At 55.2% G+C, this 22,865-nt stretch overlaps 2 protein-coding genes across 2 annotated transcripts in view; one reads left to right on the forward strand and one right to left on the reverse strand.

Moving 5' to 3' along the window:
- PI4KA (phosphatidylinositol 4-kinase alpha) overlaps positions 1 to 22,865 on the forward strand; it is a 97,035-nt gene that overhangs the window by 32,554 nt on the left and 41,616 nt on the right. The window contains exons 7-19 of the mRNA XM_007451006.1: positions 9 to 75; positions 2,642 to 2,790; positions 4,315 to 4,380; positions 6,705 to 6,801; positions 7,897 to 8,088; positions 8,437 to 8,537; positions 9,317 to 9,446; positions 10,169 to 10,301; positions 11,381 to 11,476; positions 11,837 to 12,020; positions 12,434 to 12,537; positions 14,353 to 14,521; positions 15,932 to 15,982. Of these exons, the coding sequence (XP_007451068.1) occupies positions 9 to 75; positions 2,642 to 2,790; positions 4,315 to 4,380; positions 6,705 to 6,801; positions 7,897 to 8,088; positions 8,437 to 8,537; positions 9,317 to 9,446; positions 10,169 to 10,301; positions 11,381 to 11,476; positions 11,837 to 12,020; positions 12,434 to 12,537; positions 14,353 to 14,521; positions 15,932 to 15,982 (1,539 nt within the window). The remainder of the gene's footprint in view (positions 1 to 8; positions 76 to 2,641; positions 2,791 to 4,314; positions 4,381 to 6,704; positions 6,802 to 7,896; positions 8,089 to 8,436; positions 8,538 to 9,316; positions 9,447 to 10,168; positions 10,302 to 11,380; positions 11,477 to 11,836; positions 12,021 to 12,433; positions 12,538 to 14,352; positions 14,522 to 15,931; positions 15,983 to 22,865) is intronic.
- Positions 20,398 to 22,865, reverse strand: part of SERPIND1 (serpin family D member 1) — a 7,095-nt gene continuing 4,627 nt past the window's right edge. Inside the window, exons 3-5 of the mRNA XM_007451008.1 lie at positions 22,575 to 22,848; positions 20,994 to 21,138; positions 20,398 to 20,589 (exon numbers count right to left, since the gene is read on the reverse strand). Of these exons, the coding sequence (XP_007451070.1) occupies positions 20,398 to 20,589; positions 20,994 to 21,138; positions 22,575 to 22,848 (611 nt within the window). The remainder of the gene's footprint in view (positions 20,590 to 20,993; positions 21,139 to 22,574; positions 22,849 to 22,865) is intronic.

Below are 22,865 nucleotides of genomic sequence, written 5' to 3' on the forward strand. Positions count from 1 at the left end.
TGTTTCAGGTCAGCCCTGAACGAGGGGTGCCCCCTCCCAGCTCCCCTGGAGGATCCACCTTTCACTACTTCGAAGGTGGGCTTCGCCTTTCTGCTGACCGAGCCCCCAGGCACTGCTGTTGTGCATTTTGAGTGTCAAGCTTTTAGAAAGTATTTATTTTCTATTTTTGATTAAACTTAAACTTGAATCTAAAAATATTTCAAACATAGAGAAAAGTGCAGACAATAATATACAGAACCCCAAATGCCTTCCGTCTGAATCTTAGTACATTAACCTGTGAAAGCACTGCTTTTCAGGTGGAAATACTAGCGGTGGGTCCTTCTCTTGTTTCTTGTTGTTTAAGGTGATTAAGTGCGTGGATAATATTAAAGAACATAGTAATGAGACTGCGTGTAATACCTTATGTTTAATGAGTAATACTTTCTGTAGAGCTTTGCTGTTCACAAAGGACTTTCAGGTAATTTACTGAATTTGATTCGTGTGACAGCTCTGTGCAGTGTCAGACACTTGTTACAATAGCCTTCACCTTCTCCTCAAAGGAAGTAAGATGCAGATTGTGGGGAGGAAGTGGGGAAACAAGACCTCCATGCCTCATGGCACCGTCCGTTCCATTATCAGTGACACCCCTGCATAAATCCCAAATCTTACACCTGTGATCCCTGCAGCTCTGCCTTTTGCCTCCTTTTGTGTCCACCACGCGCTGGGTCAGCCATGCAGGATGTCATCCTCATGTCGTGGTGTGTGTCTGGGTCACAGACTTCTTGCCTTCTCTTATGACTATCATTATTTTTTACAGTAAACTGGTATGTCCTTAAGGTGAACGACATGATGGTTTGATATACATAAATGTGGTGAGGTGGTTACTGCAGTCAAGCCATTAACTATACATCTCCTCACATAGTCACCATTGTGTGTGTGCATGTGTGGTTAGAGCACCTCCTCTCGGCGCATTTCTAGCATCCAGCACGGTGTAATTAGCCCTCTGGACTCAGCCCGCATAACCGTCATCTCCCCGTTTCCCCACCTCCCGCCCCTGGTCACCGCACTCTCTGTTCCCATGTCTTTGAGTTTTTTAGATTCCACATATAAGTGAGATTGTGCAGTTTTTTTCTTCCTGTGACTGGCTTACTTCACTCAGCATAATGCCCTCCAGGAATATTATTCAGCCTTAGGAAAGGAGATCCTGCCATTTGTGACAACGTGGATGAACCTGGATGTGATGCTGAGTGAGATAAGCCGGTCACACGGGTGCATATATAATGGAAAATACATGGAGCATGTGTGTTCATGCACACTGTATATATACATGTTTTATATAGTTTTCACACACATTTCATGCGCACACACACACCCCCTTCCCACCTTCTTCCCACCTGCTCCCTTTAATCTGGCCTCACCCCACCCCCCGTCCAGCCCCCTATGTGGCTTCACCGTGTTGGCCTCCAGCGTCTCAGCTCTTCTCAGTATCGTTGCCCCCGCTCTGTTGTAAGCTGCCTCCTGCTGTATTGGCTCTTAACCTGTAAAAACGTGTAATTCTTTTTTTGTTGTTGTTCTCACATGTCTGGGTGGAAAATATTAGGACATGATTCTACCTAAGCTTTGACCTGAAACACCCCAGTGAGAGGCAACCCTCCCCAAGGATTTGCAATCCAGCCTTTACTTCTTTTTTAATTGAAATATAGTTGATTTATAATGTATTAGTTTCTGATATATAGCACAGTGATTCAGTTATACATATATATTATATTCTTTTTCAGATTCTTTTCCATTATGTTTTATTACAGGGTATTGACTGTAGTTCCCTGTGTTATTCAGTAGGACTTTGTTGTTTACCTATTTTATATAGAGTAATTTGTATCTGCTACTCCCAAATTCCTAATTTATCCCTCCCCCACCCCCTTTCCCCTTTAGTAACTGTAAGCTTGTTTTCTATGTCTGTGAGTCTGTTTCTGTTTTGTGAATAAGTTCATTTGTGTCATTTTTTTAGATTCCACTTATAAGTGGTATCATAACGATATTTGTCTTTCTCTGTCTGACTTACTTCACTTAGTAACTTAGTATGATGATCTCTAGGTCCATCCATGTTGCTGCAAATGGCATTATTTCATTCTTTTTTATGGCTAAGTAGTATTCCATTGTATATATACGTACCACATCTTTTTTTTTTTGCGGTACACGGGCCTCTCACTGTTGTGGCCTCTCCCGTTGTGGAGCACAGGCTCCGGACGCGCAGGCTCAGCGGCCATGGCTCATGGGCCCAGCTGCTCCGCGGCATATGGGATCTTCCTGGACCAGGGCACAGACCTGTGTCCCCTGCATCGGCAGGCGGACTCTCAACCACTGCGCCACCAGGGAAGCCCCCACATCTTCTTTATCCATTCATCTGTCAATGGACATTTAGGTTGTTTCCATGTCTTAGCTATTGTGAATAGTGCTGCTATGAACGTTGGGGTGCATGTATCTTTTGTATTAGAATTTTCTCTGGATATATGCCCAGGAGTGGGATTGCTGTATCATATCAGCCTTTACTTCACATGGAATTTGAGTGTAAACAAAAGCAAAATTGATACCGTTGTTGGTTCTTGAGGGAGTATCTGGGTCTCACACTCCCATGACTGACTTTCTGGTTTTGCCCCGTCAGCCTCTTACTTGCCTGATGGAAGTGCCCTGGAGCCCGACTACTACTTCTCCACCATCAGCTCCAGCTTCTCCGTTTCTCCTCTTTTCAATGGCATCACTTACAAGGAGTTCAGTATTCCCCTGGAGATGCTCCGGGAACTCGTAAACCTGGTAAGCATAGCCTTGATGGATAGATGGACCACAGGTATATCAACCAGTGGAATTGCTAGTTGTGTGAGCCTATATTTCACAGCACAGCTTGGTAGTCACAGTTTTCAGATTAAAGAGGGAAGGAGGGTCACATCCTTGGAGTTGCCGTGCGGCACGTTCTCATTTGTCCCTGCAGCCGCCACGTGGGGTGCGGCCATGCGTCCCCTTGTTAGAGGTGAGGAAGTTGGTGTCAAGTACCTTAAGGGCTAGGGCAGGGCCCAGGATCAGGCTGTGGTCCGACCCCAAGCCCACCTGCTCTTGCACTTGACCCAGCTCAGGGGCTGCTCTGTTTGGAGTAATACAGAGCTAATGTTTCCTGTCTGGGGACCTTTGTGTGACCTTTGCAGTCACATCAGAGATGCCATTGTCTGAGTCCTGGAGTGGCTGGGCCTGTGACCCACGCTGAAGTTGCCATGCTTGTACCGGGGTGCTGCATGCTGGGTTTGGGTGGGCCAGGACAGACTCCAAAGACAGGGCTTTCTGCTTTGGAACGAATGAGAGAGAAGAAGAAGGTCGGGGTGAGGCGGGGGCCGGGGGCGTGGCGCTTGCCTGTCAGGAGTGTGAACAGAAATGGCCCAGAGGTGGTGGCTGTGGGTGGAGAAGCAAGAAGATGGCCCAGTGTCAGTGGGCAGGGTGGAGCCAGGGTGAGCTGCTCAGTAGCCAGCTGTCCTGAGACCCCCCCAGTCGGCCACGCTGTCAGTGTTCTGATGGGACAGCAGCTCTTTAGGGTCGTGTCAAGAGATTCCAGTTGAAGGCTGGATGTCTTGGGTCGTTCAGGGGAATTGGCTTTTCAGTTTTTTTTAACTTTCAAGGTTAGGTTTTCTTCTAAACCATTTTTAAGTTTCTTCTCCTGGCATGTCGTTTATCATCCATATGTTTTAAAAATAACCTTAAAGCACTGTAATGTGGTGGCAGTTTTCTCAGGCGGTTCTCGGTCGGCAGAACAGTTCTTCCTGTCCTGAGCACTGGTACAGAGTGGGGCCGGGGTGGGGGTGGCCAGTGCTCCTGTGAGGAATTCACAGTGTGTGCTGCAGCCCCGAGAAGAGCCAGCGCCCTGGCCCGGGGAGGGGGCGTCGTTGGCGCCTGGGGACCGGCTGTGACAGGGGTCTACCACGTCCGGGAGGGGCCTCGGGGGGGAAACGTCAGTCTTGCCTGGAGTCTCAGCGCTTTCGCTTCCTGGAAATGGAAACCTCATGTACCCAGATTTGAGGGAGTTGGTTCCTTTTCTGTTTTTATTTCATTCCCATCTATGGTAAGAAAGAAGTTCTAGGTGATGGCAGGATTAGGGACATTTTGTGTGTGTATTGGAGCCTTGGGGCTCCAGTGATGTGCTCATTGTTGGCCTCTTATTTCCATCCATTTTTCACCATGAGATTGTGATATGGCTTCATACGTCAGCACGATTTGTTCTTCAGTGGAATGAGCTGGCACTCCTGTCTCCCCCTGTGTGTGCCAGGTGCTCACGAGGTCTCGTTTCCCTTGCAGGTGAAGAAGATTGTTGAGGAGCCTGTTCTCAAGTCCCTGGACGCAGTCGTAGCCAGCGTGATGGAGGTATGTCCCTCTGAGGGCATCACGCCGAGATCACCTGCCGGGCACACCTGTGTGAGGGGAGTGGGGAGGGTTTGCAGTGGGTGGGGTGGGGCCACTGGAGTGAGAGAGAGGCCCGCCCTGAGACTTCTGCGTACGTTCCAGTGACGACAGCACACCTGCCGCCCAAGGGCTTGCCCTGTGCCTGGCTCCTTTAGATGTGTCCCCTACCGGTGCCCCGTCCTGGCCCCTGAGCAGTGGTGAGGGTCTCTACTTCACAGGTGAAAGCAGAGGTTCGGGGAGGACTAACTGGTGCCCACGTCCCATGGTCAGCATGGGAGCTGGATTGTGGCCTGGGCCCCAACTCTGCTCCATTGTGATCCTTGCCCCCACGGTGCCTGCAGAGCCACTGCCAGGGCTCGGTACACACCCCTCATCAGTCCAGGCACTGCAGGCCCTGGCTTGTGAGTGTGAGGGGTGTGTACTCAGGCATCTTCTGTCCTTAGCATGTTTGGAACCAAGGCCCACAGCTTTATTTATAAAATCATTAAATGTCGCTGCTGGGAGGCCTCAAAGTCCCTGGGAACATTTGGGTCAGCCCCCTTTGCCCCTTTTGTCAGGGTCCAGAGAGATCACCGATTTCCAGGCTGATGACTGCTGTGGCCATGTGCTGGGCTAAGATTCCTTGTTAAGCCTGGCGTTCTTTCTCTCATCCGATTATAAGACATGCAGCGCCTGGCACCACCGGGCTCAGTTATGAAGCGGGAAGGGTACCACCAGGGACCTCCCTGTGCTGCAGGCCACAGCTCCTGCCCTGCACGCACTCCACCCCGCTGTCTGCGGGCATTAGGTGTGTGGCCGGTCACTTGCCAGCTGGTCCGCAGCCCTCCTGCCCGTGGGCCTGAGCTCTCACTGTGCTTGCTCTCAGAGGTGTCCTGGTGTCCTTTGTCGGTGTGGGGTCGTGTGACCCTGGGCAGACCAGGAGGCCAGGGCCGGAGCTGGGCTGGCAGGCACAGCAGCCAGACGTGTTGGGCCCGAGTGCCGTCCGTGGTGAAGAGCTGGCTTGGGTCCTGAGGGGAGAGGAATGCCAGGAACATGGGGCTCTGGGGCCCTTCTCCCCACGGAACAGAGCAGTTTCTCATATTTTGTTTCATAATTTGGACTTTAGTGTAAATGTCCATTTGAAGAATTGGTTTTGTGGCTAAAAAAAAAGTTCGAACCCGAGTCACTGCAGGATAATCCTCCTCCTCATCCACCTTCACTGGCAGTGACTCTGCTTATTATGTGCCAGATATGACTCTCTCTCCTTGAACCCACGGCACACCCGCTCTCAGCCGGGGAGACAGAGGCTGGCAGGGCCTTCATCACACAGCTCTGGGGCCCTGGGGCCAGACTGCACTGCCCGGGTTCCTCCCTCCTGGCTCTGGGGTGGGACCCCTGGTCACCTTAACCTCAGCCAGTGTCACGTCTGCCCTGCAGGGAGTCATGAGGATTGTGCCTATAGGGCCATTCGCGCAGCGCCCTCTGATGGCACCGGTGCCCATGGGACACGGCCTCCACCAGCCTCGCCCCGCAGGCCCCTTCCCGCTGTGGATTTGCCTCCGCATCCACCTTCCCCGTGCTTACCTGTGGCAGAACTTTTGTAAATCGTGCCTTTCCATTGCACTAGACTGAGTGTGCAGAAAAATTAACAGCATCTTACTCAACTCACTAGACCTCGGATGAATTTTTTTCCCCAGAAGAAAACTAGCGTCACATTTTAGATGAGATTGCTAAAGAAAATTTAAAGTGAATTTTAGTTACAAAATGTAGGCTGAATCCGTGTGGCAAGTTTTTTTTTTGTTTTTTGTTTTTGTTTTTGTTTTTTTGTGTTTTTTTTGCGGTACGCAGGCCTCTCACTGTTGTGACCTCTCCCGTTGCGGAGCACAGGCTCCGGACGCGCAGGCCCAGCGGCCACGGCTCACGGGCCCAGCCGCTCCGCGGCGTGTGGGATCTTCCCGGACCGGGGCACGAACCTGTGTCCCCTGCATCGGCAGGCGGACTCTCAACCACTGTGCCACCAGGGAAGCCCTGTAGGCTGAATCCGAAGGTGCCCCAGCTGTCATGTCTATGACTGAGGGGGACAGGGTGCAATGTGGTCTTGTGGCCCTGTGGCTCCTGCACCCCCACTCTCCTTGTTCAAAGATGCCTGGAGAGGGTGAGCCCTCAGTGAGAGGAGGTGGTCCATCCTCCAGGGGCCCGGGGCTGCTCCCCGCAGGCATCTCTGGGCAGTGTGAGCGTAGGAGGGAGGAGGGAGTCACCGCAGTGACCCGCGGCGCCAGTCATGCGTCCCACGCCTCTACCCGCAGGCCAGCCCCAGCGCCGACCTCTACTACAGCGTGTTCAGCGACCCCCTCTATGTGGCCACATTCAAGATGCTACGGGACACTCTGTACTACATGAAAGGTGAGGGTGGGGTCCTGCCCTTGTGCCAGGGCCGCTTCACAGCATCTGCAAGGAACGTGGACACGTTTCTGGGAGAAGCAGGTGATGAGGGACATGCACCTGTCGTCCTGCCCCCGGTGCTGCCAGCAGCGCAGCCTCTTTGGTGGGCGTGTCTCCTCGGCTGATGTCTGACATGGACATGTGGGGTCGTCCTGATTCCCTGGTCAGGCATACAGTCTAATGTGTCTGCCTTACATGTTTCAAAACATTAAAAAAATGAGAAAACGAGGCAGTTGTGGTCTTACAACTCAGAATAATCTGTCAGTAGCGGAGCTCACACACGGAGTTAGCAGTTCCTTCCAGGCTCTCTTGTGTGTTTTAAACACAGTTTTCCTAGGCTCTTCCCTTAAGTTGCTGAATGTGCTTCATAAACAAAAGCTTTGATGACCACATGGTGTCCTGTGGGTGTCCCATAATCTCCTTAGCTGTTTCCCTGATCTGATTCCAAGCACTGCTGGGGCCTGAGCCTGGTTGGGGCCACCATGAGGGCTAGGTTCCCGAAAAGCGACAGGTGCTGGCTGCTCGGCCTGACCCCGGAGCCTGTGGCCTCCCCTAGCCAGTCTGCTGCTGGCTTTCTCGGCCAGTCTGCCCTCTGCCTGTGCAGTCTCTCGGGTCTCCTGCACTGTCCAGGCCCGAGGACGAGAGCTGGGAGAGGCTGCAGACTGGGTGCCTTCCTGTGCAGGGGGTCCTCCTCGGGCTGCATTCAGCTTTCCCACATCTGATAACTGACGCCCTTTTTAGAAAGTATCACAGGAGTACTTTTCGTTAATCAGACCAGTTCTGGTGATGGCACTCCCCAGGTTGTGTCTCGTGTTCAGGTTTGAGTGTATTGACAGCTTAAAACAAAGCATGGCTCGCATTTCGCTGGGAGGTGACCATTCCAAGTGTCAGGTAGCATGTGTGCAGGGCTGGCGTGCGTGCCCGTCCTGGCTCGCCCCAGCTGGCCTTCCTGGAAGCATGGTAGCCAGCAGCAGCTCCCTCTCCCTGGGTGTCTGTCGCAAGGGAAAGACCACGGCTGCTCACAGCCTGAATCTGTGCCCGCTCTCCCTCCTGCAGACCTGCCCACCTCCTTTGTGAAGGAGGTCCATGACTTCGTGCTGGAGCAGTTCAACACCAGCCAGGGGGAGCTCCAGAAGATCCTCCACGACATGGACCGGACCCACAGCGAGCTGAGCCCCCTGAAGCTGCGCTGCCAGGCCAGTGCTGCCTGCGTGGACCTCATGGTGTGGGCTGTGAAGGACGAGCAGGGTGGGTTCCCCGTGCCACTGCCTGGCGCGTCCTCTGCTTACGAGGAAAGGAGGGGGCTCAGGGCGGAAGATGGTGCTGGTCCAGGAAGGTGGGGGTTTGGGGGGAGCCACGCTCAGGACACGGGACAGGGTGGGGGCTGGCAGCGGAGGGATAGCCCACCCCGCAGGATGGTGTCGTCATAGCAGCAGGAAAGGAGCAGGGACGCCCACCTCCGACACTTTGTGACGGAGCCGCTTCTCAGAGTTAGTGAGCCTGGGGTTTAGTCACGTTCTATTTTGACTGATGAAGGAGTTTTTGTGACCATTGGCCTTTGCTAAAGGTCCGTACCCTCCTCTGTTCGGAACTTAGGTGCAGAGAATCTGTGTATCAAGCTGTCTGAGAAGCTGCAGTCCAAGACATCCAGCAAGGTCATCATTGCTCACCTGCCCTTGCTCATCTGCTGTCTGCAGGTCAGTCTCACGGGCCCCGGTGGGGGTGGTTGGGGGCGCGGTGATGACACCCGTCAGCAGGGCCTTCTTTTTTTATTTTTTTGCGGTACGCGGGCCTCCCACTGTTGTGGCCTCTCCTGTTGCAGAGCACAGGCTCCGGGCGTGCAGGCTCAGTGGCCATGGCTCACGGGCCCAGCCGCTCCGCAGCACGTGGGATCCTCCCAGACCGAGTCATGAACCCATGTCCCCTGCATCGGCAGGCGGACTCCCAACCACCACGCCACCAGGGAAGCCCCAGCAGGGCCTTCTTGCCGTGGCCAGGCTGTGGCGGGCACCAGCAGCGAGGTCTGAGCTGCTGCCTCTGGGAACTTGAACTAGAGTCTGCTGTGGACAGGTTCAGTGCTGGGAGGCCACTGCTGGCGGCCAGCAGGCTTTCTGCGAGTGGGGTCCAGGCACAGCCAAGTCCTGCGTTGTGGAGGCTGCCCTGCATCTGCCGGGCGTTCCCAAGGCCTCGGACGCCGGCCTGCTGTGCCAAGACTCTGACCTTGTCCCAACCCCACTGACTTCACGTCTTCCGTTGTGTAAAAGTAATGCTTGGTGTCCTTTCTCCCCTAAGTTTCTTCCAAAAGAGATGGACACACTTTAACAGTGAATCTCGCCTTTGGGTGGAGAGAGTCCCGACCACCCCCTTTCTGTCTTTATGCCCCATGGCCGGGTGGCCCTTGGAAGTCTGATTGACTTGGTGTCTGAAGGGGTGGGCACCTCCCCTGCGGCCCCTGATGGCCCGTTGTGCATTGCAGGGCCTGGGCCGCCTGTGCGAGAGGTTCCCGGTGGTGGTGCACTCGGTGACGCCATCCCTGCGGGACTTCCTGGTGGTCCCGTCCCCCGTGCTGGTGAAGCTGTACAAGTGCCACAGTCAGTACCACACAGGTAACTGGCCAAGAGGCCGCCATCCCTGGGCTGCTCCTCCACTTTTTCCTCCCAAGGCTTCCCCTGCACAACCCCCTGGGGTGCCAGGCCTCCCTCCCCCTGCCACTGCCCCAGGCCCCACTCCAGGCCTGCTCTTTTTGGCGCCTGCCCTCTCTGGGGCATCCCGCAGTGTGCGTCCCATGTCCCAACGCCGGGCCTGGAGCTCTGTCCCCTCCGCTGCCACAGGCCCAGAGCACGTCTGGTGACTGATGTTAATTAAGTACCCTGCTGCGCATTCGGGTGCTGAAGTGGTTATCACCATGCTGCCCCCAGTCCCACCAAGGTAGTCCCACCCTTCAGGTGGAGAGACTCTGAGGGCCCTGCTGTCACGCTTGCCCACCCTTCCCACCTTCCTGTGCGTGAGCTGGATGCCCTCAGGCCATGCCCTTGCCCTTCTGCTGGAGCTGAGCTCCTAGGGGCTAGGACTTCTGAATCATTTCTTAAGACGTTGCTGTTTTATGTATTCACTGCTTTGTAACTTAAGTGTGCTTCCTTGATTTAAACATTTGTTTCATCCTTTCTGTTCTCTGACACTTTGGATTCTGAAATGCTTGGTGAAGTCTTTGTAAAGTGATTGCTTTTATAGCTAAAGATGATTACATTTGATTTTGGTTTTGAATTTCAAACACGGGTATGGAAAGTGACAGGCATAACCAGATAGATATTTGAACTTTTACTTCCAGTTGCCAGCAATGATATAAAAATCAGTGTAACCAATGAGCATTCCGAGTCGACCCTGAACGTGGCGTCGGGGAAGAAGAGCCAGCCATCCATGTACGAGCAGCTGCGGGACATTGCCATTGACAACGTCTGCAGGTGGGCTGCCTCAGGGGGTGAGGGGGACAGGGGCGGGGTGTCAGGCAGAGCCAGAGACGTTATTGTTCAGGGAAGCTTCTAAACCTGCACTGGATCCGAAAAGGGAGATAGCTACATGTTAAAGAAAAAAAAAAATTCCTGCCTTTCTTTTCCTGATCATAAACGTAATAAAAAACAGAGAAAACCTGTGATTTGTAGAAAAGTAGACAGAAAAGAATTATCCCTTAGCCCATCATCCAGAGTGATGACATGTGGTCCTGTTTCATCTTGTTTCCATCAAAAAACAGAGAAAACCTGTGATTTGTAGAAAAGTAGACAGAAAAGAATTATCCCTTAGCCCATCATCCAGAGTGATGACGTGTGGTCCTGTTTCATCTTGTTTTCCGTGTGATTTTTGGTATAAATGAGAGGTTTTATGTGCCCGAGTGTCCCTTCGGCACCAGCTCCATCTGTGTGAACTCTTGCTGTCCACACTTGGGGACCAGATACATTCTGATTTGCAGAAGATGTACCTCTCCTTGTCTGAGTCCTGGCGCCTCGCTCTTGGGGCCATTGGGCTGGAGCCCAGCTACTCTGTCAGACTGTCTTCTCTGACTTTGTGGCCTGGGAGCCAAATGTGTGGGGAGCGAGAGATGCTTGTAAGATTTCATGCTCCTCAGGGCTGTTAGATTTCCCCTTCTCTAGAGCATAAGCATTTCTCCATACTATTAAAACCTCGATATGTAATTTTAACATTCCCTCAGCCACCGTAGGACCATCTGTCTTTCGAATCAGCTATTGTGACTTTTGTTGAGAAACAGAATTTTAAATTGGAATTGGCATGCGTATGACACCCTGAAGGAGACCCTTTTGGGCAACATAATGAAGTTACTATTTTCAACTGAGATACTTGTCAAAGGGTGAAATCTACAGCTGTTCTTTGAATTCATTCTGTGTAATGATGTTCATTCAGATTTCTGGGGAAAGAGCATTCAGAGCGGGTCTTGGAAAGAGTATTCAGAGCGGGTCTTTAAACCTTGCAGACCCGAGACAGGAAAAACTCAACCAAAATCATTCTGCTTGGCCTCCTCCTTGCTCAGGTGCCTGAAGGCTGGCTTGACTGTGGACGCAGTGATTGTGGAGGCCTTCCTGGCCAGCCTCTCCAACCGGCTCTATATCTCCCAGGAGAGCGACAAGTACATCCTGTCCTGTCCCGGGGGGTGGGGGCGGGGGCAGCCGGTCCTGTGCAGGCTCATGGGGCCGCTGGCATTTGCACGTCTGTGCCGCTTTCTGGCATGGTATGGCGTCGGGCATTGAGTCTGTCCCGTGATGTCTGCTGAAGCCCACCTTCAAATGTCCACCCTGGACACTGGGGGAAAAGACCTCTGTCTTCCCGCCTGGTGCTGGTGATTGCAGATCCCAGGCTGTCACTTTCAGATGGACGCTTCCTCTGAGAGACTGATGACCCTGGGGTCCAGGTCCTGGCTTCTGGCTTCATTTCCCTGCTGTGTGCTGGAGCACCATTCCCAGGGCGTGTCTGTCCTTTCCTCCCATAGGGATGCTCACCTGATTCCGGACCACACCATACGAGCCTTGGGCCACATCGCAGTGGCCCTGAGGGACACCCCAAAAGTCATGGAGCCAATCCTGCAGATCCTACAGCAGAAGTTCTGCCAGCCCCCCTCCCCCCTTGACGTGCTCATCATCGACCAGCTTGGCTGCCTGGTCATCACCGGAAACGTAAGCACAGCTGGGAACCCACTCTCCCTGGGCAAGCTTTGCGAAACTCCTTGATTCCCAGGAATGTAAAAATACACATTAAGCTTACCCTGCGGAAGAGTTAAATGCTCCCAACTTTCTTAACACCGAAGGGTGAGATTTTTTTCCAAGTAAAGGAGAATAGTGTAATGGTTCCAAGAGTGCCAGAGAAAGAGGTTTAAACTATTTTCTTGCCGATGTTAATAGAATAGAATGGAAATGGAACCTATTCCACTCTTGGTGTTTAAGTTGAGTTTTGCATAAACCTTTAGGAAGGGCTGGCCTTGATGCTATTTCAGGCCCCACTGTCCCTGGTCCCCAGTGTATCCCCTCTGGGTGTCCATGGAGGGCGCTCCCAGAGGAGATGTGGTCACATGTCCCTCACTCTTTTCCAGCAATACATTTACCAGGAGGTGTGGAATCTCTTCCAGCAGATCAGCGTGAAGGCCAGCTCTGTTGTGTACTCTGCCACCAAAGATTACAAGGACCATGGCTACAGGTAAGTCTTCCCAACCTCACTGTTGCTCTCGATTCTTTGAAAATGTGAGATGTGGGGACTTGTCTTTTAAATAAACATATCTTCTTACAAAAGCACTACATGTTAGAAATACATGTACCCAGGCGGGAATGACCTGCACAGGGCCGCCCCCGAGCTAGCATCTCTGAGCTCCTCACCCAGTGGGCACAGCGCCCCCGGGTGACCGTGTTCTCACAGAGCAGCACCAGCCTTCCTGCCCATCGTCATCTTAGATGTCAGCATGGTGTCCATCAGGTGGCAGCGCCGCTATCTGTCTGGCCAGCCCTAGGCTGCACATTAGGTAGTCTTCCAGTGTTTCTGCTGGTCGGTGCTGCATACCTGTGCGGTCTCGGATGCTCGCCTCAGGGTGGATTCAGAGGGCAAGGGAGGAGACTGTTGACAGCCTTGGGTGTATGATGTTTGTGTGAGTCCTCACCCTCCCCAGGGATGCCCCAAGGACAAGACGCGTCCTGTGTTTGGAGGATCTCATGGACTTGGTCAGATGAAGTCAGGAGGGCGGTGGGCAGGGCAGAGGTTCTCCTCTCCCCTCCTGACCACTCCATCCAGGGGAGGGGGTGGGAGTGTGGCTGTGTGACCTCAGGACATGCTCATCTTCTCTGTGCCTTACCTTCCTCACCAGCTGAGTGGGTGTATAAGGCTGTGTGTATGCATGTGACAGCTCTCAGCACAATGGCTGCTTCTCTGCCTTCTCACTGCCGCTCCCATGGGAGCGCCAGCCACTGGAACGCAGGAGTGGCCTTGGGGGGTCGCCAGCTCACCTCCCTCTCCTGTCTGTCCGTTCTGGTCTCCGCAGTGACACCGACACACAGACCAAAACCTCTTCCCCTTGCATCTTGCTCCCAGAGCAGCTCCTGCGCCACCTCGCCCCTCCCCTCCCTGTCTTTCCTTCTGACCTCTGATCCCGCCTCTGCCTCGCTGCTCGGCCTGTGCCATGTACGGGACTTACCAGTTCCTCATCTTCTGTCACATTTCCTTCCTAAAGCACTTTCTGACAGTGCCACCCACAGTGATTGATCTCCCGCCGGAGGAGGCATCCACTGCCATCCGTTTCCCCCCAAGAGATTTGTCCGGGAAGGGGTGCCTTTTGTCCTGGTTGCCATTGCTCTGTGATTTTGGGGGCAGACAATGTGCTACATGCTTCACAGGGACTGTTTGACTCCCCCACGCCCTGCAAGGAGGGAATTATTATCCTTGTTTACTCAGGAAGAAACTGGGCCTTAAAGATCTGAGCTACTTGGCACAGCCCGACTGCAGCAGCAGCCAGGTGACCCGGCACTCAGAGCCCGGCCACCCTGCTGGTGTGCAGTGTCAGCTTCCTATTCAGGGTTTACGTAGGGTGACGGGGTCGGGGCAGGTCGTCAGGACCACTGAGCACTTCCTGAGTGTCTGGTGTGAGCTGACCCTAACCTCAGCCCCAGGTGGAGGAGGAAGTGTCATCAGGGTTTCCCGGGTGGTGGTGATGAAGGGAGACTGTAACTGGAGGGGAAGTGGGTCCCCTGGAAGTGCCGGGGAGCGACATGCCCGTTCTCAGCTGCGTGGCTGCCCGGGCACTTGGAGGAAGTGTCCTGAGACGGTCAACATGCCCCAACACGCAGGCTCCTGGAAGCTGAACAGCCCCTGGGCCCCCAACTTGTCTCGGGGGAGGTTGGGGTCTCTTCCGCAGCAGCTGACTTTCCTTCAGGGCTGGTATCCTCTGGTGGCATGTCCCTCGCCTTGGGGGTCTTCATTCACAGTACTGGGGGCCGGCACTGTGGCCATGTCACTTCTCTCCCACAGGCACTGCTCGCTGGCTGTGATCAATGCCCTGGCCAACATCGCGGCCAACATCCAGGACGAGCACCTGGTGGACGAGCTGCTCATGAACCTGCTGGAGCTGTTTGTGCAGCTGGGGCTGGAGGGCAAGCGGGCCAGTGAGAGGGCCAGCGAAAAGGGGCCCGCCCTGAAGGTAGGGCTCAGCCCTGGGCACTGCCTTGAAACCCGTGCTTTCTCCCTTTACCTGGTGACATCAGGAACGGGGGACTGGTTCCTTCCCAGGGTGCTGGCGGGAGTGAACAGACAGACAAGGGGCTGCCCCTGCAGGCTTAGCGGGACAGGCATGGGAACAAAACAGGGGCGTCGGGTGGTCTTAAGTCATCTCTGAGGCGGAAGCGAGTGAGCAGCAGCATCGAGTGAAAGTCTCACCTAGGAGGGAGGGGCTGGTGCAAACAGGGCCTGAGACCCTTTGCCCTGCTCAGCCCTGCCTTGCTCCCCGCTACAGCAGGCTAGGCCACTGTTCCTCTTGTCTCCTGAGTGGGGCCCAGCCCCCCGTGCACAGGAGACGGGGGCTCAAGGGTGTTGGGGAGGCACCTGGAGCCCAAGGAGGCCGAGGCTGTACCCTGTTGAGGGCTCCAGGGCCCAGCTCCCCCCCCACCCCCACCGCCACCACTCTCACTGCATCTCCCGGGCTCAACACTCAGGTGTCCTGCTTCGTTCCTCGGCTGGGGTAGGGGCTCCTTGGGTGCCGAGCTGAGCTTGCCCATGCACCCACCCCCCACTGCAGTGACAGGCCAGGTGTCTGTGGGGCAGCAGTGGGGGGTGGGGTGGGGTGGAGACTGGCCAACACACCATCAGGAGCTGAGGACAGAAATCAAGAGCTGGGGGGACACCAGCTTAGGACTCTGTCCCCACCCCTGCGCGGCCACGGGGCCTCGGCAGGCTGTCCTGACCCTGTTCATCCCTGAAGATGGAGCAGCCCTGCTGCAGTGGGCAGTCGATGCCCTCATGGTCAACTGAGCAGCTGGGCTTCCTGAGCCGGGCTGCTCCTCATGTGTCTGGCCAGGTGGCTGACTTTTTACTTAGTTATTTTTAAGTAACCCCCAAATTTTCCCAGACTTGGAAAGAATGTGTATTCATTATAGAAAAGATAACGGAAACCTATAAATAGTAGAGTAAAAATTTCTCTCTTCAGATCCAATCGTTGTTAACCTTTTGACAGACTTTCTCCTAGGTGTTTTATGCAAATCTATTTATTTTACATAGTTGGCACTGGGTGAGAACATACTTTCTTACATTTAACGTTTGATCTGGGCACTTTCTAGGGTAACAGTCCTTTTCAGAGCACAGTCTCTGTAACAGCTTGTGATATTTGTGCAGAGTTGTCACAGTTTATGTAATCCTCCTGTTTGACATTCAAATTGTTTCCCTCTTTTGCTGTTAAGATTATGCATCTTTATACGTGTTTCTCTGTATATCTTTTTCATTGTTTCGTGTAGATTAAGGAATTTCAGTTTTCATGACACTGTGTCAGGTCTTTTTTTTTTCCTTTTCAATGAAAGAAGCGCGGGCTCATCAGTGACTCAGTTCTGTTCTCCTCCAGGCCTCCAGCAGCGCGGGGAACCTGGGCGTCCTCATCCCCGTGATCGCTGTGGTGAGTACCCGCCCATTGGTGTCTCCGACTCAGGTGCGGTGCTCGTGCTGAGTGCTGCCCAGAGACCTGCAACGAGTTCCCTGAAAAGTGCTGTTCTGAGGCTGCAGGGATCCTGCAGCTGTGGCTGTGTCTCGGAGCTTCCGCGACTGCCCCGTGGGCATGTGCCTGCTGTGGCCTCGCTGCCTCACTCCGTTTCTCCATGCTTGGCCAAACCCCTGGCCAGCTGACCAGGACCCTACTGCCCGTTTCTCAGGTGTGGGGGTCTGACTTAGGTTTCAGGTGCCTCTGACTGTGGCCTGCAGGTGCTGCTTCCAACCCCCACCCCAACCCCCAACCCCCCATAGTGAGCCTGGGGCCTCTGGTTGGTGCCTGGGCCTTGGGGCTGCAGCCCTTGGTGCCCTGTCGGGGATGGCTCTGGCCTGTCTCTGCCGCAGCACTGCCGCAGTCAAGGGCCGGTGTCCGTCTTGTCCTGTCTCAGCCTGCGGCCACTTCTTCCCAAATGGCCCTTACGGATGTCACTTCTCCCGGCCCAGGCGTTCCCAGCTGCCAGACCTGAGCCAGGCCCACGTCTGGCTTTGTTTCATTGGTGATTCTCGAGCTCCCACTTAGCCTGCCTTCTGCTTAAGCCCCTGCTTCCACCTCCAGTTCTCCCTCTTCGTTCGAGCCTCGAGCATTTATGTGGGTGCCCCTGCACGTGGAGAGGTTGACCTCCGGCTGTGTGGTGACCCAGAGGTGTCGAGGCCTGGTGGGTGGTTGGGGAGTCCTCTCCTATCTCTGCAGAGTAGTTTCGGTCCCTGCTTCTGTGGGCATTTGTCATTTGAGTCTGGGGACCGTTGGGGGTCCAGTGTCAGCCGGCCAAGGCAGATGGGAACCAGCAGCTAACTGGCTTATCGTCCTTGGCTCTGATAGTGAGACTGATAGTCGCGGACTATGTCCGGGGTGGGGGGGTGGGGTTCCGTCTCGGGCCACCCCCACCCTCTGCCTGTCCCCTCCTCCCTACCCCGAAGGTGGCTGACTCAGCCGGGCTCCAGGACAGCATCTCTCCCCACGCGTGCTGCAGGGTTGGAGCTTGGGCTTGCCTTATGCCTCCCACTTTTCCCGAGAGTCCTCCCACCTCTCCCTGCGGTCATGGCCCCCACAGCCCCTCGAGGGCCTGTGGGTTGCTGGGACCCTGACGGTTTACACCAGCACGCACAGGTTGGTTTCTAAAGACGTCATGGTTGACGTCGACTTGTGCACAGTGCGTTGAGAAGCGCCACAAGGACACTTTGTTGGCCTGGAGGAAAGGGCGAGGGGCATGAAGTCCTTGGCCCGTGGAGGGCTCCATGGAGAGCAGGTTTGGTAGACAGGGATCACGCCCGGGGGGCCTCTCAAGTAACGAGTTCTGGGATATTTGAGCCCCACAGTTCTCTGACCCGTATGTATGCCTGTGAGCTTGTAAGTGTGCTTGGTGGTGGTTGGTTGGAGTTTAATAAATGCACGGAAGAAGTCTATAGGGGACACTTCGCACTTGGGGGGAGTGATGACTTGTAGGTTTGGTTGGGGGGCACACCAGTTTTAGGGTCACTGGGGCCGGGGTTGGACTCCTGGCCCTGCATGTGGGGTCCTGGGAGAGTGTCCCAGTCTCTCCACACCTGCTCTGCCAGCAGAGTGTCTCAAAAAGATGGGGTGACTTTCTGCAGGGCTGGCGCGTCAGGGCAGGTAGATATGTTAGCAGTGATAGGCTAGCACATGCTCACCTGAAACACCCGTGTCTCCTCCAGTACGGTGACCTTTACATGAACGGAATAGGTATCGTCGTGTCAACAAGTTAATGGTTATATTGTGGAGGAGGAAACAAATATTTGATTCTGTTGCTCAACACAGAGCCCAGATGCCATGGTTCTTGCCTCTGCTCTCTGGTTCTAGCCCTCACCCTAACCCTGGACCTTCTGGGAGAAACTAACTTCCATGGTTTTTTGTTTGTTTGCTTGAACATTTTATACTTTATAAAATTTTTTTATTTTAAAGAAAAAGATACTCTGTTTTGGATTTTTCGATGACACAGTGTCTTCAATGACTTAGTTGAGTGGACGTGCCGGTGGGTCTGGGCAGGAAGCATGGGTTTCTGCCCTAATGCAGCTGTTCCCTTATCAGTGATCTTGGGAGCCTGGGGTGGGGGTGCCAGCTCACATGGCCTCCGAGGCGCCTTCCTTCCTGCTTTTGGTGGTCTTTGTCCCGTGACTCTGTGATGCTCTTCAGAAATGTCACTGATTCCATTGCTTGAACCTACAGCTGGAGACATAGTTGCCCCGCTGTCACAAAGCGCGGAAAATGTCCGTGCCCTCCACTTGGCTGGGCACCCGGGCCACTTGCAGCTTGTGTGGCCTTGGACAGGTTATTCTCTTGGTGCCTGTAAAAGGATGTTTGGGGACTAACACTTTCAGTCATAGACCTGTGTGAAAGCTGCTCCCTCTTCCTCGTAGAGATGGCGTCTGTCCTCAAGTGTTTGCACTTCACCTCAGGAAGGGAAGGGGGAGGGGCCCAGGTAGGCCCCCAGTTAGGGACCCCTGGACTGGAAGTGGTAACCCCAGGCACTGACCTGAACCCCTTCGACACAGTAACCCACTTCATCCTCACAACAGCCTGCAAGATAGGGACTGTGTTATCCCCATTTCACAGACAGGAGACTGAGGCACGGAACTTGCCTCAAAGTGCCAGAGCCGAGAGTGGAACCCAGGCAGCCTGGCGCAGGCCTGTGCTCTGGGTTCATACCTGCCGCATGGAGGCACCTCGTTTCTGAAGGGGGCCCAAGGGCATTCTGAGCAGATTGAGGGGCTGGAGCTCTCTGACCCTTGGGGGTCGAAGAGGAGCCTGGACCACGTGTCTTCATGCCTTCTGGGTGGGGGATGTGGGGAAGGGCTGAAGGTGGAGTCTTGAGATGCACATGGGGTTGTGGGGAAGGAGCCAGAGGAACCAGCAAGACCAGAAGTGTCAGACAAGCCCAGGGGAGGACAGTGTTGACTCAGAATAGAGGAGGACTTGGAGAGGGTGGTCAGCAAGCCCAGGTTCCCTGAGAGGGCAAGAGGGATGACAGGGAAAGGCCCCCCTGCCCTGGGTGGCAGACACTGGACGGGCCCTGGCTCAGGCAGTGGGGAGGGGGCAGGGGGAGAGGGTGAGGGGTGAAAGCAGGGCCGGGGTGGGACTCAGGCCTGTGGCTGAGCACGCCCCCTCTGTAACAGTGGAAGCCCCAGGTTGGTGTGAGGATGGGGATAACCCAGCTTCCACATCGGGGAGCATTCTTGCACCCCTTTGCTGCCTGTGACTGTGTCAGTCTCGCTGGGTCAGAAGCCCTCTGTGGAGTCAGGCCAACCAGGCTTCGACCCCAGCCCACTGCCCACTGCAGGCCCATGGGGTCCCAGTCTGACGGCCACACGCGTGGCAGTTGTGAAGCCCCGGGCGCTGTCTCCCACCCCACACTGCGGAGGCCTTGCGCTCTTCTTTCTGAGCAGCCTGTGTGGATTCCACTGGTCTTGCCCCGGAATCAAGGGTCCAGAAATACAGTCCTTGGATGTTGCCCGTTTTCTCGAACCAGACGCACACAGGCACGTCTGAGGGTCTCCCTGTGTCTGGGGATGGAAGCTGAAGCGTGTGCTGTACATACAGACTGGCGTTTCTAGAGCCCCCAGGCAGCTCCATCCACGCCCCCCCGCCCCCAGTATGCAGCAGCACTGCCACATCCGAGCCCGAGGACGTGCTTGCTCTGGGTCACTGTTGGGCACTCAGGTCACTCTGTCGATGCCTAGTACTGCTGGAGTGTCAGCTATTTTGAATGTGGCCTTTTTTAGTTATCTGACTTTATAAAAGTAGAATTACACCCAGTAAAAGTGGCGATATTTATTTATCTCTAGGGTGGAAGGCATGGCTACGGGTACATGCTGTCCTCTGGGCGGCCGTGAGGTGAAAGCAGGTGCAGAGACATTTAGCCTCAATTCAGGAGGTTGGGCCTTGAGAGGACTGAGCCCGAGGCCAGGGCACCCTGGGCCTTGGGGAGGGGGCTCGCTGTCAGCACTCTGGGGAGGGGGCAGCTCCTGCCTGTGTTCCCTGTCAGGTGGGAAGCCCTGGGGGGAAAAGGCTTTGGGTGACAGAGTGGAGGAGGGGAGATGCTGGGCCCGGGGAGGGGTTTGCTGTGAGAGGTGGAGGGAGTTGGTCTGTCTGGTGCCAACACCCTCTAGGAGACAGCTGCTGCGCTGCAGCTGCGGTGACCTCTGGGCTGTGCAGCCCTGATGGTGGCAAGCATTGCGGTCCTTCGTCCATGCCTCCCAGAAAGATGGCCTGAGCCACGGGGTCACTGCCGCAGCTCCTCCTGGTCGTTGTTGGCAGGGAAATGGAATTGCGGATGCCCCAGAGCACTCGAGACGCCCCAGCCTCCACCGCTAAGACCTGGTGGGGTTGGCAACCCGGCCCAGGAAGAGCAGGCAGCCCGTGCGGTGCTCATACACAAGGAAAAGGAAGGGCCGGTCGACGCTGAAGCGGACCTGGGTGGACAATGGCATGAACCCCACAGTGGTCACGGCCGCGGCCTGCGTACCCTCCTCGTCCACCATGATGGTGCCTTGGTGCTTGAACTGCGTCAGGACAAAAGGGAAGCTGTCAGTTAGTGGTGGTCACTCACAGACGGGCAAGAGGGGGTAGTCTCGTGTTCTTCAGAGAAGGAACTAAGCGAGCGCAGGGGAGGCATGGACGTGGCTGGGCAGGATGGCCCTTGGGACTCGGTCCTCACACATCAGCTGAGTGTGGTGTGAATGGTGCCACCTTTGCACTGTGCACCATGGCCACTCAGGGCTGCCCACGGCACTCTGTGGGCAGGACCGTGGCCCTAGAACCCCCTGCTCATGCTCTGGGGCCTCTGCCATAGTAGGCCTGCTGGGCCGGGGTGCTCCCGGGCACCTGCCTTCTCTCTGGTATCAGCAGGGACTCCAAGGGGGGCAGACCTGGGGCGGGATGGGGATGGGCAGAGGACGGGCATTACCAGGTCGATGACAATCCTCTGGTCCGAGATCCCTGTCATATTGCTGTTCCTGTCGAACAGCGCTGTGACCCCCAGGGACCGCAAGGCCTCCACCAGGTTGTAGTCCTTTTCTAGCTTGAACTTGGGCAGGAGTACTTCCCGTGTTCTGGTCAGGGAAGAGAAGGGCCGGTTCTACTAACTGCAAGTTGCAGAGGAATCACATTTCCCCTTAAACGTCCATAAACACACACATCCGCCTCCAGTCCATGTACCACAGAATTGACACAACACTTCTTAAAATGCATATCCTTGTCCTGCCAGTGGAGGATTTTGGAAAGACCATCCCATTGTAATCCCAGCACTCAGAATTGAGGCATGGTTACTGCTGTGCGGTCATGTCCTCGGTACTGTATGGTTTGTGTCCTACCAGCCAGGGGGCAGAGCTGTTACTGGCTCATGGCTCAGACATCTGACATCATTCTCTCACTTGGGTTCCTGCTTTCAGGCATTTGGTATTTTACTGTTTAAGGAGCTGAAGTGCAGGTCAGTGCACTTAAAAAAAGAGTGCTTTCTGTACCAGCCAGCGCTAGCGTTCTCCATCCTTGATGGCGCTTGTGGGGCTAAGATGCCAGACGCGCCCCCTTCTCAGGAGCTTCCTTCCCTCTTGGTGCTCCAGGACCCAGGACGTGAAGCAGCAAAGCGTAAAGACCGCCTGTTAGCGTCTGAGTGACAAGAACAGCCCTAACCACTGGGCCATGCTGGACGAGGGGGGGCAAGATCTGGGGGCCCTGAGCAGGGCCTGCTGGAGGGAGTGCAGGACTCCGGGCAGGAGGGCAGGGGAGAGCAGAGCAGCGTGTGGGCCAGGCTGGGCAGCGAGCGGGCTGCATCCTGTGGGTGGGGGTCCACAGAGAGTTCACAGGAAGAGGGAGGTGGGGATGCTGCCTGGTGGCTGGTGGCAGATAGACGGAGCATGGGACAGCAGGCTAGTCAGGCCCCCGCTGGCTCAGGGTGAAGGTCGTGGGCAGTGAGGTTAGGAAGGAGGGAAGGAGGCGGGTACAGAACAGGTTTTAAGGAGAAAGTGACAGGGCTTGATGCCTGCCCAGCTGCCTGGGCAGACCTGCCCCTAAGAGCCTGCCTGTCCCTCAGTTGCATTTCCTTGTATCCTGGTCCTGAAAGGAGGCCCAGACCAGGTTGAGCTGTTAGCTCGGGCCTGGCGGGATCCAGGAAGACAGGGAGGTGACGTGTGCGTCCTTCCTGCGCTGATCCAGCAGCGCAACCTGTGGTCCTGTGAGATGGTAAGTGACGCCCTGAGGGGATTTGGAGGACCTCGAGGCTTCTCAAACTGGGTTGGGGGCTTGTCTTGGTTCTAGGCCCACAGCAAGCGACCCCAGGGGTCAGGGCAAGTGTGTGGCAGAGCCGGGTCGCTCTTGCCCCCACATCACAGAGTACAGGTGCATTTCTCACTAACGCTCTCTGATCTCCTCTCACCAAGCGGAAAGTTTGGGCTGAAGTCACAGCGGCCCAGGGGCCACACGCCCCTTTCCCTAAAGTGACTGCAGCCCCAGCATCCTTGGGCCCTCAGTCCCCTGGCCCCAGAGGCACCTGTTTGTCATGCTCTTCTGCCATCTCTCCACCACCTGGGGCTTCAGCTGGGCCTCGAGGGTCTTCATCCCGGACAGCTTGTGCGGGACCACCACCAGCATGCTGATGCCCCCCATGTACTCCAGCCGCAGGACATCGCAGTCCAGCTCCTGGTCGCTTGCCGCCAGGAAGGCCCCCTTGGTCTGCATCATGGGGACCTTGACCACCTCTCGCTCATTCAGCCGGAAGTTGTGGTTGTGTGTCATTTCTGCTGGGAATTTGTTCACCCAGGACCCTGTGAGGTCAGCAGGA

Source organism: Lipotes vexillifer, unplaced genomic scaffold, assembly GCF_000442215.2.
Source record: "Lipotes vexillifer unplaced genomic scaffold, Lipotes_vexillifer_v1.1 scaffold1783, whole genome shotgun sequence".
Classification (NCBI taxonomy): Eukaryota; Metazoa; Chordata; class Mammalia; order Artiodactyla; family Lipotidae; genus Lipotes; species Lipotes vexillifer.